The sequence below is a fragment of the Hyla sarda genome, chromosome 3, assembly GCF_029499605.1.
Source record: "Hyla sarda isolate aHylSar1 chromosome 3, aHylSar1.hap1, whole genome shotgun sequence".
NCBI classification, from domain to species: Eukaryota; Metazoa; Chordata; class Amphibia; order Anura; family Hylidae; genus Hyla; species Hyla sarda.
The window spans coordinates 346,901,394-346,914,956 of record NC_079191.1 but is presented as its reverse complement, the minus strand read 5'-3'; the positions used below and the strand labels follow the sequence as shown (position 1 = coordinate 346,914,956).

The 13,563-nt window shown below is 44.0% G+C and overlaps 1 protein-coding gene across 8 annotated transcripts in view; it reads left to right on the top strand.

Moving 5' to 3' along the window:
* The window catches only part of MAP4K3 (mitogen-activated protein kinase kinase kinase kinase 3), a 302,519-nt gene that overhangs the window by 119,820 nt on the left and 169,136 nt on the right, over positions 1–13,563 (top strand). For all 8 annotated transcript variants that reach the window (XM_056567508.1, XM_056567505.1, XM_056567504.1 and 5 more), the window contains exon 3: positions 11,485–11,575. In XM_056567508.1, coding sequence (XP_056423483.1) covers positions 11,485–11,575 — 91 coding nt within the window. The remainder of the gene's footprint in view (positions 1–11,484; positions 11,576–13,563) is intronic.

Sequence of the window (13,563 nt, the reverse complement as noted above, 5' to 3'; positions counted from 1 at the left end):
TCTGGGTGTATGGAGTGGGCTCCGACTCTTGCCCACTCCGTACTACGCGACCCCCGGCTGATTTCAGTAGCCGGGGGCCGCCGCTAATAGCCAGCATGCGGCAATCGCCGCGGCTGGCTATTAAAGGAGTATCCGGTGCGCACTTTTCTCATTTTATCCTATCCAGGCTGCAAAATAAAATAAAACGCACTTTATCTTACCTGCCAACGAGCCCCCGGAGCTCCGGTACAGGTGTTCGGTCCCCGGGCTGTATTCTTCTTACTTCCTATTAGTCCGGCACGTCACATGGAGCTTCAGCCTATCACTGGCCGCAGCGATGTCCCGCCTCCGCTGGTGATAGGCTGAAGCTCCATGTGACGTGCCGGACTAACAGGAAGTAAGAAGAATACAGCCCGGGGACCGAACACCTGTACCGGAGCTCCGGGGGCTCGTTGGCAGGTAAGATAAAGTGCGTTTTATTTTATTTTGCAGCCCGGACGGGATAACATGAGAAAAGTGAGCACCGGAGTACTAGATCGCCACTGTCAAAGCTAACAGCGGCGTCTATTGGGATCTATGAATGCTCCCAGGTGGGCGATGTATCGGAATATATCGCGATGTATCGTCACCTAGACGGTATCGCGATATATCGGGATATATCGAATCGCCACACTGGTATCGCGATTCGAATCGAATCGCCAAATTCTTGGCGATTCACACCCCTAGTGTGCACTAGGGATCGACCGATTATCGGTATGGCCGATATTATTGGCCGATAATCACGATTTTGGGCATTATCGGTATCGGCAATTACCTTGCCGATAATACCCCGCACCGCCCTGCGACCGCCCCCCGACCCGTCGCACCGTGACCGTAGTGCTGGGCGGTATACCAGTATGGATTTTTGCCCATACCGCTATACCGGCCGGTCCCCTCCCCCACCCTCCGAGTCAATAAAAAAATGTAACTTACCCGCAATGGGGGTGGTCCGGGCCATCCATCCTTCCTGTAGTGTCCGGCGGCATTCCGGGTGGAGGGTGAACCGGTCCGGGCTGTCCTTCTTCTCCAGGGGTCATCTTCTCCACTCCGGGCAGGCTCCGGCCTAGTACGCTGCATAGATGCCGCTACGCCGTGACGTCTAGTGCGTCGCTGCGCACGGGCGTCACTGCGCAGCGGCGTCTATGCTGCGTTACTAGGCCGGAGCCTGCCCGGAGTGGAGAAGATCACCCCCGGAGAAGGATGATAGACGGACCAGTTCACCCTCCACCCGGAATGCCGCCGGACACTACAGGAAGGATGGATGGCCCGGACCACCCTGACAGGTAGGGGTAGAGAAGCGGGTGGTGGCGGCGGTGGCCTATGGCACCGCAAAAGTCACTGCAGTGCATTGATTTAAAGCGCCCGCTTTAAATCAATGATCTGCAGCGGTGTTGCAGGGGGATAAATAGCCGATAACTTATACCGATATTCCGGTATAAGTAATCGGCTATCGGCCCTAACCTCCACCGATTATCGGTATCGGCCCTAAAAAAACGATATCGGTCGATCCCTAGTGTGCACAACCTTTTCTTGTTCAATTCTCAGTTTCTATTACTCCCAAGGGCTGCAATAAAACTCAGAAGAGGTACGGTAGTTTAGTTTGAAATGTTGGGGGCATATCTATAGTATAAACCATATATGTCAGAAAGGGGGGGGGTGGTGGTTGTTTCAGTTCTAGAAGTTATTGAGAAATGTGGGTGTAATGAACAGGGGTGGGCAGGGAGAAGTGAGCCCTTATAAACCACTCTCCCTGCCTACTTTCCCATCTGCTCTAAATGACGGGTCAACAACTTGGAGCCGGTCCCTTCCTAGCACTAAAGTGCATGGGCGTCTAAGTCAACAATTCAAACGGAACTGTACATGTCAGGGAAACAAGTCAGGAACATAATGGAACCAATAAACAGATATATAAATACAAACACGGCAAAATATATCATACTAACATACAGTTCAGAAACCGGAATCAAGATTAACAGCAGATATGATAATATGAACAAGACTAGATATGGGGATAAGTGTACAGCAGACAAAACCAGGAGATGCAGGGGATGAACAGGTTAACTGAATGCCAGAACACTATACGGGTCAGGAAATCAAAGAGCACTGTTCACACTGGACTCAGAACATGGAACACACTGGATACCCCACTCCAAGCATGGAGGGACATCAATATAAATGCCAAATAGGCTCCTAGCCAGCGGGCACTCTCCACCGAGTGATCAGGATACTGGCCTAGGAGGAAACAAATCTTAAATACAAGCAAACACTGGTACAGGTACAATACTCACTCATTCCTAGGTAGATGGATTAGCTCAGAACAATATTCTATCCTTGCAGGATAAAACAAGGTAAAACAGGACTGACAAAACGCAAAGTGGGAATATAGACTAAGGCAATACAAATGTAGGACAAACATACACAAATACTAAAACCCGACAAATGAGCTAAAACAAAGCAGGCTAAAATCTGTATATTAAACAGGACAGATAACCGTGGTTAAAACTCAGGGTTTGTGCTCAAACAAACATAGCTAAGGTGCATAATAAACAATACATATTCAGAGTGCAGATCTAATTACCAGCACAAAGCAGCACCTGAAGAGGCCTTAAAGAATTACTCTACCCGAAGACATCTTATCCCCTATCCATAGGATAGGGGATTAGATGTCTGATCGCGGGGGTCCTGCCGCTGGGGACCCTGCAATCTCCCTGCTGCACCCAGCATTCGTTTAGAGCGTCGGGTGCAGCTCCAGTGTGCTGGAGGCTGGTGATGTCACGGTCATGCCCCACTCGTGACGTCACAGCTATGCCCTCTCAATGCAAGTCTTTGGGAGGGGGCGTGACGGCCGTTACGCCCCCTCCCATAGACTTGCATTAAGGGTTTGTGGCCGTGGCATCACAAACCTCCGCTCCGCACCGCCAGTCATCCAGCAGGAGTGAAGTTGGATATGGGATAAGATATCTAGGGGGTTAACTTTTCCCAAACCAGGGAGAATTAGCACAGAAACTGTTCAGACACAAAAACAATGTCTAAACAGGACTTAAAGCAGAAAAATGAAAAAAAAAAAAACACAGAAACAGATATTACAGTGGGTTCTCTCCAACCTTGTTTTGCATTATAAAGAAGAGATGAGGTGACCTCCTGTACCAACCGCTATTTCTAGTGTAGTCTAGCCCTGATGGTTTGGAGTTGCAGAAAGGCATTGTGAGCTGCAGGTTTTATAGCTTTGGCGCAGCTTAAAAAAGTTTCACAGTACTCAGTACTGAGAAGTTCTGAGGACCAGGATGGTGGATTTTTCCATTTAATTCTATTGTAGTATAAAAGTTGAGTAAGTGTCCTTCACTTAGGCAGATGAATTGCCTATATTGGGTACCAGTCAATGATACAATGATATAACAAGTCTACTGAGTCTTCTGCTGACCCAATCATACTGTGGAATTTCAGTGGCTGAAATTTCCACTGCGGAAATTGATCCACCAAAAGAATTAACATGTTCATTATTTTGGTTGAATCCGCAAGCAAAGTCCCTTTGTTGAAAGTGATATCGGTATAGCTTCTGTATGCTTACAATCCTGTTGGTGCACTAGGGGTGCATGCCTGGACCACTCCTGTCTCCTGCTGTAGCCAAACCAGACCACCGAGCCCAAGTGGCCTCTTAGCAGTGAGGTGTGCAACTGCTTTTTTTTTTCTGGACGACAGCCACCAATTAAAATTTCCCTTTTTTTTTTCTGAGCACGGTACGGCCTCGGGCTGAAAAAAACAAAAAACATTGATTTCAATGGGCCAAAGACGCGGATTCCACATGAAGAAAGAACATGTACATTCTTCATGCGGAACGGAATTCAGCGTTGGCGTTGTGAACTGTGGAGCGGAAATACAGTTAAACTCTATTGGGTTTTTCACTGCTGACTGAATTGGAAATTCCTTTCCTAATTCCTCAGTGTGAACATACCCTAACACTGTTTCTATTTTTTGTAGAATCATAGTTCTTCCTATCATTTGTAGGCACCCCCGATCATAGATATACGTTGATTGTCGATAGCACTTTCCCTTATCACACAGGGAACTATCCTGCAAACAAACCAGCATTCTAATGTCTGCATAAAGTACCAACATTCGCTTGTCTGTCCGGTGATTGCTGGTGTGTCTACATTGGACAGCGTTTATTCATCTAGTTATTGGTCAATGTGAAATTCCCTTAAAGGGGTACTCCGCCCCTAGAAATATTATTCCCTATCCAAAGTATAGGGGATAAGATGTATAATCGCGGGGGTCCCGCCACTGGTGACCCCTGTGATCTCGGCTGTGGCACCCCAGACATCCATTGCACGGAGCAAACTTCGCTCTGTGCCATATGACTGGCGATGCCAGAAGGAGGCTCGAAACGTCACGTTCACGCCACGGTCGTGACGTGACGGCCATGCCGTCTCAATGCAAGTCTATGGGATGGGGTGTTGCGGTAGTCACGCCCCCTCCTATAGACTTGCATAGATGGGCGTGGCCGTGATGTCACGAGCAGGGAGTTGCCATGACGTCCCATGCCTCCGGAGCTGCACCCGATGTTCTAAACAAACGCTGGGTGCAGCAGTGAGATCGCGGGGGTCCCCAGCAGAGGGAGCCCCGCGATCAGACATCTTATTTCCTATCCTTTGGATAGGGGATAAGATGTCTAGGGGCGGAGTAGCCCTTTAAATGGTCACTGTTGTTTCAGCAAACACCAGTACATTCATAAGCAAATGTAAGAAACTTTGTAATACATCTTGCATTTTTCACAATTTCAGTAAATAGCTCCCTTGTTGCTTCTGGAAAATCGTAGGGAGAAAAGAAGAATAAAAAAAAACAGAAAAGGCCGCAAGTGAAAATGCCCTCAGGGGAGGTATATAACTACTTACAGATAGCTGCAGCAGTATACAGATGGTTCTAGCAGGGGAGGGGTCTGTGAGCTGCTAGGAGGATCTGGTAGGTAATGATGTCATCCTGTAGTTCATCCTGTAAGTCACCTGACCTAGAACTGACCTTCGGTTCAGACTGGTGATCACATGACCAAGTAAAAGTAATGAGACACACAGATGCAGCTGTTTTGGAATTTAACAAATAGTGCTGTACAACTAGTAAGGATGTGGGAAGAACCTGGAGTACACAAAAATATACACACACTTTTCAAGACAATTTTATGTAGTTGTCGTAAATAAATTTCAAACAGTAAATGCATAGGTGACTGTCAACATATTCCTTGAATCCTTTCCATAGAGCGTACAGTAAATGCCTTTTGAGTGCTTCACTCTAGCTGTCTGTATCTTTAACTTATTGACCTCATGGTGCGATGAAAAAAAGAAACTAAACAACAATAGCCAAGTAAAAAACGTTGTTGACATTCTTTGCAATTCTTATGTAACTTCTGTCTGTGTGATGCACCATCTCAGGCACACCATACCTACTAAACTACAAACACTGGGGCTTACCAGACATGCAAAGCATGCCCTCCTATCAAGAATGTTCATTATGTGTTATGACAATACGGTAAAATAAAAGCATGTGCTTGTCAGTTCCATACAAGAAAGAGCTCTGAAGTCATTTCTGAGCAGGAGTCTGAAATACGTAAACATATTCTTAAGCATATGCTAGGCATCTTTTCAGGAAAAAGTCTTGCGCCATGTGTCAATCTTGAGCCATAGCTTTGATGCTAGAAACTTTTCTGCATACTTTATTAAAGGGGTACTCCAGCGCTAAGACATCTTATCCCCTATCCAAAGGATAGGGGATAAGATGCCTGATCGCGGGGGTCCTGCCGCTGGGGACCCCCGTGATCTTCCACGCCACACCCCGTTAGAATCGGTCCCCGGAGCGTGCTCGCTCCGGGTCTGATTACTAGCGATCACGGTGACGTGACAGCCTTTAAGGTATGAAATTGGTTTAAGAACTCATCCTTTCTTAGAATTTGCAACATTCACACTTTTAATATAGTGTTGCTTAGTGTAATTAGCAGACACTTTCCCATTCACTTACTTTTAAAATTATCAGCATAAATATGTTTAAAATGTAATAGAAAAAATGGCCACTAGGTGGCTCTGTTCTGTTCCCTGCCACAATTAATACAGTGAGTTTGGTCTCCTCCCTGGCCTGGCAGGAGACCAAACTCAGGAAGTGCTTCTCTCCAATGAGCTTGATTGACAGCTGCACAGAGCCTCATTGAAAGCTACAAAGAGCCTTACGGAAACATGCATAGAGCCTCACTGAAAGCTGCAACGATGTGAGGGCAGAAGTGGTACCCAGCAGGCTTCAGTGATGTCATGCCTGCTGGGAAATGCCCACTTTCTCCTGCTGGGAGATAGCACTATGTGAACAAGAATAAAGGCATGAATTATTTTTTTAAGAGTGGAAGGGGTGTTCGGTGTAGTTAGGGAACATAGCCTGAGTTAGTTTAGAAAAGTTTATTTGGTGACAGGACTTAAGGGTAAATGTATCAAATACTTAGTTCATGGAAAAGATCAATATAAATCACACAGTGACTTAAAAAATGGCTTAACAGCCCATCAAACCAAAGGTTTCCATTCTCTATTAACCTGTTATTATATCTCTGGTAAGAGATAAGCTTTATATTGCAGCCTCTGCTGACACTTGTACACAAAGATGCGTGACAATTCCAACCAAAGGCAGATTTCTGCAGAAAAGTCAATTTGACATGTTGGTATTCCAGTCATTGGGTGAGGGCTTTTGTTACAATAATTGAAAAGTAATTTATATAACAGACTGTCTCCAGCAGACATATGCCTTCACTGTTCCTACCCATCTCACAGAAAGAGACAGAGGTCAATCTGCACATTATCTATAGCAGTGATTGCGAACATTTTTGAGTGCCCAAACCGTAATGCACGCCAACTTTTTTTCACTTAAAATGCCAGCGCAGCAATTAAATCAGAATACTGAGGTTTAAGTTTAGAAAAAACTCATACAGTTGCCACAACTAATTAACATCTTTTGTTTCAAAAGAAGAACACAACAACGGAGTTCAATGATCCAAACTTTTTTTATTTTTTTTTATTGATAGTTTATAGTTCCCCCATATTAGGTTGGCAGTATAAGTCCCCCCACATTAGGTTGTAGTTCCCCCCACATTAGGTTGTAGTTCCCCCCACATTAGGTGCAGTATAGTTTCCCCACATTAGGTTGTAGTTCCCCCACATTAGGCTGACAGTATTAGGCTGACAGGCTGTATGCCTGTGTACTGCCCCACTTCAGTGCTCCAACCACCTCTCCTCCGGTCCGGCGACACAATCTATTACTATGGCCTACAGGCCATAGAAGTGGGTCCCGGGAACGGAGGAGTGGTGGTAGGAACACTTAAGATGACGTACAACATACAAGTAACTTGCCATGCGCGCGCGTGTCCTCCTTCTCCTCGCTGCTCCACTCTGCTGTTTCTATGGGCACACGCACGTGACGTCCCTGTGTGCGCTACCTCCTGGCGGCCCCTGCGTTTTAAAAGTTAACGCGGGGCCTCAGAAAGGTAACCGGGGCATCCTTGTGTCCCGAAAAGATCTTTCAGGACACAGAGCTGTCCCGAATGGGCTGATGGCGAACTATGGCCATGTGCCCACAGAGGGGGCTCAGCATGCCAAAGGTTCACCATCACTGATCTATAGATATAACGTGGCATGGTAAATCCAAATGCACCCTTTGCTAAGCAGTTGTTAGAGACTGTACGGGTATTATTTGACATTGCTTGCTAAAGTCTAACCCCGTAGTTGACCAGTGTCAGAACAGATAACCTTTAAAGGGGTACTCTGCCCCAGACATCTTAAACCCTATTTAAAGGATAGGGGATAAGATTTCTGATAGCGGGGCTCCCGCCGCTGTGGACCCCTGCAATATCTGCAGCGCCACCCCGCCGTCATCACTACAGATTAAACTGGCTCTGTGCATGATGACTGGGTGATGCAGGGAACGGAGCATTGTGTCATCACGGCTCCGCGCATCGTGACATCACGGCTCCGCTCCCCGTGACATCATGCCCCGCCCCTTAATACAAGGGTGTGACGATTGCCACGCCCCCTCCCATAGACTTGTATTGAGTGAGCGGGACGTGATGTCACGGGGGAGGAACCGTGATGGCACGATTCTCCGTCCCCTGCATCACCCCGTCATCACGCACAGAGCCAGTTTGCTCTGTATTGATGACGGCAGGGTGGCGCTGCAGAGATCAGACATCTTATATTCTATCCTTCGGATAGGGGATAAGATGTCTGGGGCGGAGTACCCCTTTAATGAATTTGATCACAGTGGTATCTATAGTTTTGGTTTTTGGGTGGGCTGTGGTTGTATTTGGGCTAAGTTTCTTCTCTTGTTCACAGCCAGTTTGCACCTAAACAGTCTTCTCGCAGTAGTAAAGAACTTAGTAAAGAAAAATGTTTAAAATAGTTTTTGTTCTTTTCAATTTCTTAACAAAATTTATAATTTTTCCAATGCGCCATACATTTTAACGTAAAATTGCCATTACAAAGTACAATAGGTTGTGTAATAAACAAAACATCATATGACTGTATGGATGGAAATGTTATGGCTCTTAAAAGGCGAAGAGGATAAAAGAACACAATGTCCTCAAGGCCCAAATGTGCTTTGTTCCTAAAGGGTTAAGGATCAGATATCTTTTCATGAACTGTGAATGCAGCAGTATGGGAAAACAACTGAAATTGAGAAGCAATAATAAAGGATGTGCAGATCTGTTACAAAGATGCTAGATGTTCATTTGGGCACTTTGTAGCTAGATTTAGTCAATGGAGGTGGTGTACTGAATGTGAGAGGAAAACTGGTGCTTTCTGAAGGCAAATAAACAAACTATTTTCCTTATTTAATAATTTGACACAGATTTGTCAGTCTCAAATGAACCAAATATGTTTGGTGTTGCCCATAGTAACCATGAACTGTGATTGGTTGCTATGGGCAAATCAAAAGGAATCCCTGCACACATTCACATCATTTAAGCAAGCAATACATTACACGATAAAACTTCATTTTCAATGTAATTCCCATAAAATGTATAGGGGTTCAAAAGAAAGGCGGACATAACATTTTCTTAGGTGGGTAAGTAAATCACCAATGAGTCAGAAAATTGGTGAATAAAGCAATAAAGGGGATGTGCCCACACTAGACTCTAAACCCCTCTTTGCCGTCCCTGTCTTTTGGAGGTATCTATCATCTTAAATGGGTACTCTGCTGCTCAGCGTTTGGACCAAACTGTTCCGAACCCTGGAGCCGGCGCCAGGAGCTCGTGACGTCATACCCCGCCTCCTCATGATGTCACACCCCGCCCCCCCAATGCAATTCTATGGGAGGGTGCCATCACGCCCCCTCCCATAGACTTGCATTGAGGGGGCGGAGCGTGACATCATGCAGGGGCGGCACTATGACATCATGAGTTCCTGATGTCGGCTCCAGCGTTTGGAACAGTTACTTACAAAAGCTGAGCAGCGGAGTACCCCTTTAATAAGATGGCACCTACCATATAGAAGTTCCCTCCTTGTTGTAAAGAATGCAGGTATCCCTGGTGTTAATAAAGAAGGAAATGTACAAATACAAGACTTATTGGCCCAATTTGTCAAAGTAAGTTGGAAAATTCTCATACAGAAGATTAGCATTATACTTAGCAGAACACAGCAGGAGCAAACGATACACTCCAATCCATAAGAGATCATAGCAATTGAATGCAGTATAGCTACTTTATTAATGCCAAAACACATACAACACAGCTAGATACAGAGATAGACATGATGGGCAAAAACAGGCAGATTTGGTTTTAGTCAGATTAAAAAAATTTCGGTAATTGTGCATCCAATATTTATGGCTGTAGAAATGCTTGAAATGACAAATGAATTCAGCATGGTGGCTGCCGCTGAGTAGATCGCATCTTGTTTTATTGGGGACTGATTGATAAGCCGCTGAACTATACCAAGCTATGCCTCAATCTTCCATTACATGTTATATAAGGGTGGGATCACGCTGCGTTTTGGTTTCCATTTCCAGTTTTTGCTACAATAAGCAAAAATGTTGCTGTATGCAAAAAACGTGGTCAACTATGCTATTGTGTACCCCAAAAAAGTATGTGTCATTTCTATATACTGACAAGTAAAAGCAAAATGTCCAGCGCGAATGTGAAGGAACTGGATGTTTATTCCAATAGCCAAAAAGACAAGGAGAACATGACAAGGTGACGCGTTTCGGTCCTAAAGCTGGACCTTAGTCATAGTTGGTATGACTAAGGTCCAGCTTTAGGACCGAAATGCGTCACCTTGTCATGTTCTCCTTGTCTTTTTGGCTATTGGAATAAACATCCAGTTCCTTCACATTCGCGCTGGACATTTTGCTTTTACTTGTCAGTTCCAGTCGGTGTTGCCCACGCCGGTCCTGGCACGACGGGCTGAGGGAGTGAGCTGGACTATACACTTCTTTGTCTGCAATTTCTATATACTATATTGCATTCCTGTGACTAAGCACTATCACATGAACAAGGCAGTTTGCACCATGTTCTTACTTTTAAATTGGTACTCCCCTGGAAAACTTTTTATTTTTATTTTTTTTTATCAACTGGTGCCAGAAAGTTAAACAGATTTGTAAATATCTTCTATTAAAAAATCTTAATCCTTCCTGTACTTATCAGCTGTTGTATGCTCCACAGGAAGTTCTTTACTTTTTGAATTTCCTTTCTGCCTGACACCTCTGTCCATGTCAGGAACTGTCCAGAGCAGAAAAGGTTTGCTATGGGGATTTGCTCTTAGTCTGGACAGTTCCTAAAATGGACAGAGGTGTCATCAGAGAGCACTGTGGTCAGGCAGAAAAGAAATCCCAAAGGAAAAGAACTTCCTATGGAGCATAGAGCAGCTGATAAGTACAGGAAGATTTTTAAATAGAAGTAATTTACAAATCTGTTTTCCTTTCTGGCACCGGTTGATTAAAAACATTTTTTTTCCAGGTACATGACCCCCTTTGTACACCTTTAGCAGCTTAAATTGAACTTATGCTGGTAAAGGTGGACAAGAAGATTCAGCCGTAGTTTTAATATGAGAATACCCAGTCCTGAGTGACAACACGGTCAATGTGCGTTCAGTCTGCAGACGCTGGGCAACTTATTGTTTCCTACTTTGGCAGACAAGCTTTTATTTGTACATTTTTCCCCTCCCTTAGTACCGAGTACTAAATCATCTTTGCTTGTCTTGAAACCACATCTTATAATAGATGACACATTTATTATATTGTGAATGTCTGAACACAGAGTTACAAAGAACCTTTTATTAATATGGAGAATTTATTATTTATCGCTGCCCATAGGATTTGGGGGAAAAAAGGCAATGTATTCCATAGACTTCCCTTATTCTTTTGAGCCCTGTTCATGTTTATGTATCATTATTAAGGAATTTATTTATGATAACATTATGTTAGTTTATTCACTTACTTGTGTTTAACATTTTCCAGGGGAAGACTTTGCGGTGGTACAGCAGGAGATCATAATGATGAAGGATTGCAAACATACCAACATTGTGGCTTACTTCGGCAGCTATCTGAGGTTGGGTATTTCAATTATTAGTTCTTGAGACTGATCTGTAACTTATATGTTGTTAATATCTCTTAAAGCTTCCTTAAAGAGTACCTCTCATGATCTTGTTAAATTTTATATTCCTCCGATTTCACTGCCCCATCATGATAAATCACCCCCTGCCTTAATTTTTTATTATTTTTTAGTTTTCTACCTTGATTTTGCTCTGTATTTTCTACTCAGTCTCAGTCAGATTCACAGAAGGGGCATTGCCCAGCAGGGGTAACATCATCTGAAGCCATACAGGGGAGAACTTCCTCCCTCACTCTGTTACACACAGCCCAGAGCAGTTCAATGGGAGATGAGCTATGATTGGATAAGGCAGCACACACCCACCTCAGCATTTCCTGATTTTGAACTTCTGCCAGGCCAGCAGGAGTCCAAAGTCTGTGCAAAAGATGGGGGGGGGGGGGAATGTACTCTGGGCAAGTAGGGAGACACCTAGTGGCAGCTTTTTTAAACACAAAACATAGAAAACATTTTTTGTAAACAAAGAAAGAAAGGTTTTTTATTTTACCATAAAGAGTGCAATAGCAAAAGTTTGTTTTAATGAGTGTCCATTTAAGTAGTTCATAGATTAAACAAAGTTGTAAAAGGTTGCTGTCATAGAGGAAGAACTGGTCATCTCTGATAGGCCCAATGCATTCACTATGCATTCATCCGTTTTTAAAGATCCGCAATATGTTCCGTTATGAAAACTCTGAAAATCGTCCGTTACAAAATCCCATTATAGACTATGGGATTTTTACATTATCCATTTTAACCCGTCATAGCCCGTTATTAATTATGGATGTTATTTTGTGACTGGAGAAATAGTGCATGCACTATTGCTTCCGTTCTTTCACCCAGTTAATGTAAAAATCCCATAGACTATAATGGGATTGACGGGTTAAAATGGATAATGTAAAAATCCCGTAGACTATAATGGGATTTTGTAACGGCCGATCTTCACGGTTTTCATAACAGAACATATAATGGATCTTTAAAAACGGATGAATGTATAGTGTGAAAGAGGCCATAGCTGTCCCAGCTGAGCTTGGTTGTTCTTGCTCACACCTAAAAAATCCCCATAGACTATGTAAAATGGTTGAGTAACTATGGCTTCTCTAATATCTATTCTCCCCAGCTACCCTAATCACTTCAGAAGTTCAAATAGCTTCTGTGTTTTTTTTTTTTTTGTGCTCACAAGATGATTGACAGCAATATTGACAGGGCCCAAGTCCAACCGCCACTCCATTCATATGTGGAAACGGGACCCTTGTTCTAGTGACAGGACCACCAGCTAGTGGCAGGACCCCCAGCTGTTGGACCCCACCAATCAGAGACTGGGTGTTCCTCATGGGAAAACAGCTTAATTTTTTTCTTAACTGCATTAGGTTTCTCTTGCACATTCAGGTTTTGATCAGGCCTTGTTCAGGTTTTGTGATACAGTATTTAACGCCAAAACATGTGTGGGTCATGATGTTACAGAAAAAAAATTATTGTGAAACTTATTGCAGAAATACAAGGCATCCCCTTTGGTTTCTGATGCAGATTTGCAACATGAATGGTATTGGTTTTGGCAAGGTTTTGGCCATGGGTTCGTTGGGCATTATTTAGTTGGGCTAAGTAGCATCCAAACTATGCAAGTCTATGGGAGGGGCTGTGATGTCATGAGGGGGCGGGGCTATGACGTCACGAGCTCCCAGTGTTCGGAACAGTCTGTTCCAAACGCTGAGCAGCGGAGTACCCCTTTAAGGTCTTTACATGAACAATTGTTTCCGATCATTACCCACTGTTGAGTTGACAAACAAAAAAACAAATAGGAAACAAATGTGCTTTTATGTCGGATGAGCACAACTTTTATGTCGACATTCTAGTATTACAGTCATTAAAAAAAAAAAAAAATAATACTTTTTTACATGTCTAGTCAAAAGTTTTGATTGGTGGGGGTTTCAGTGCTGAGACTCCCATCAATC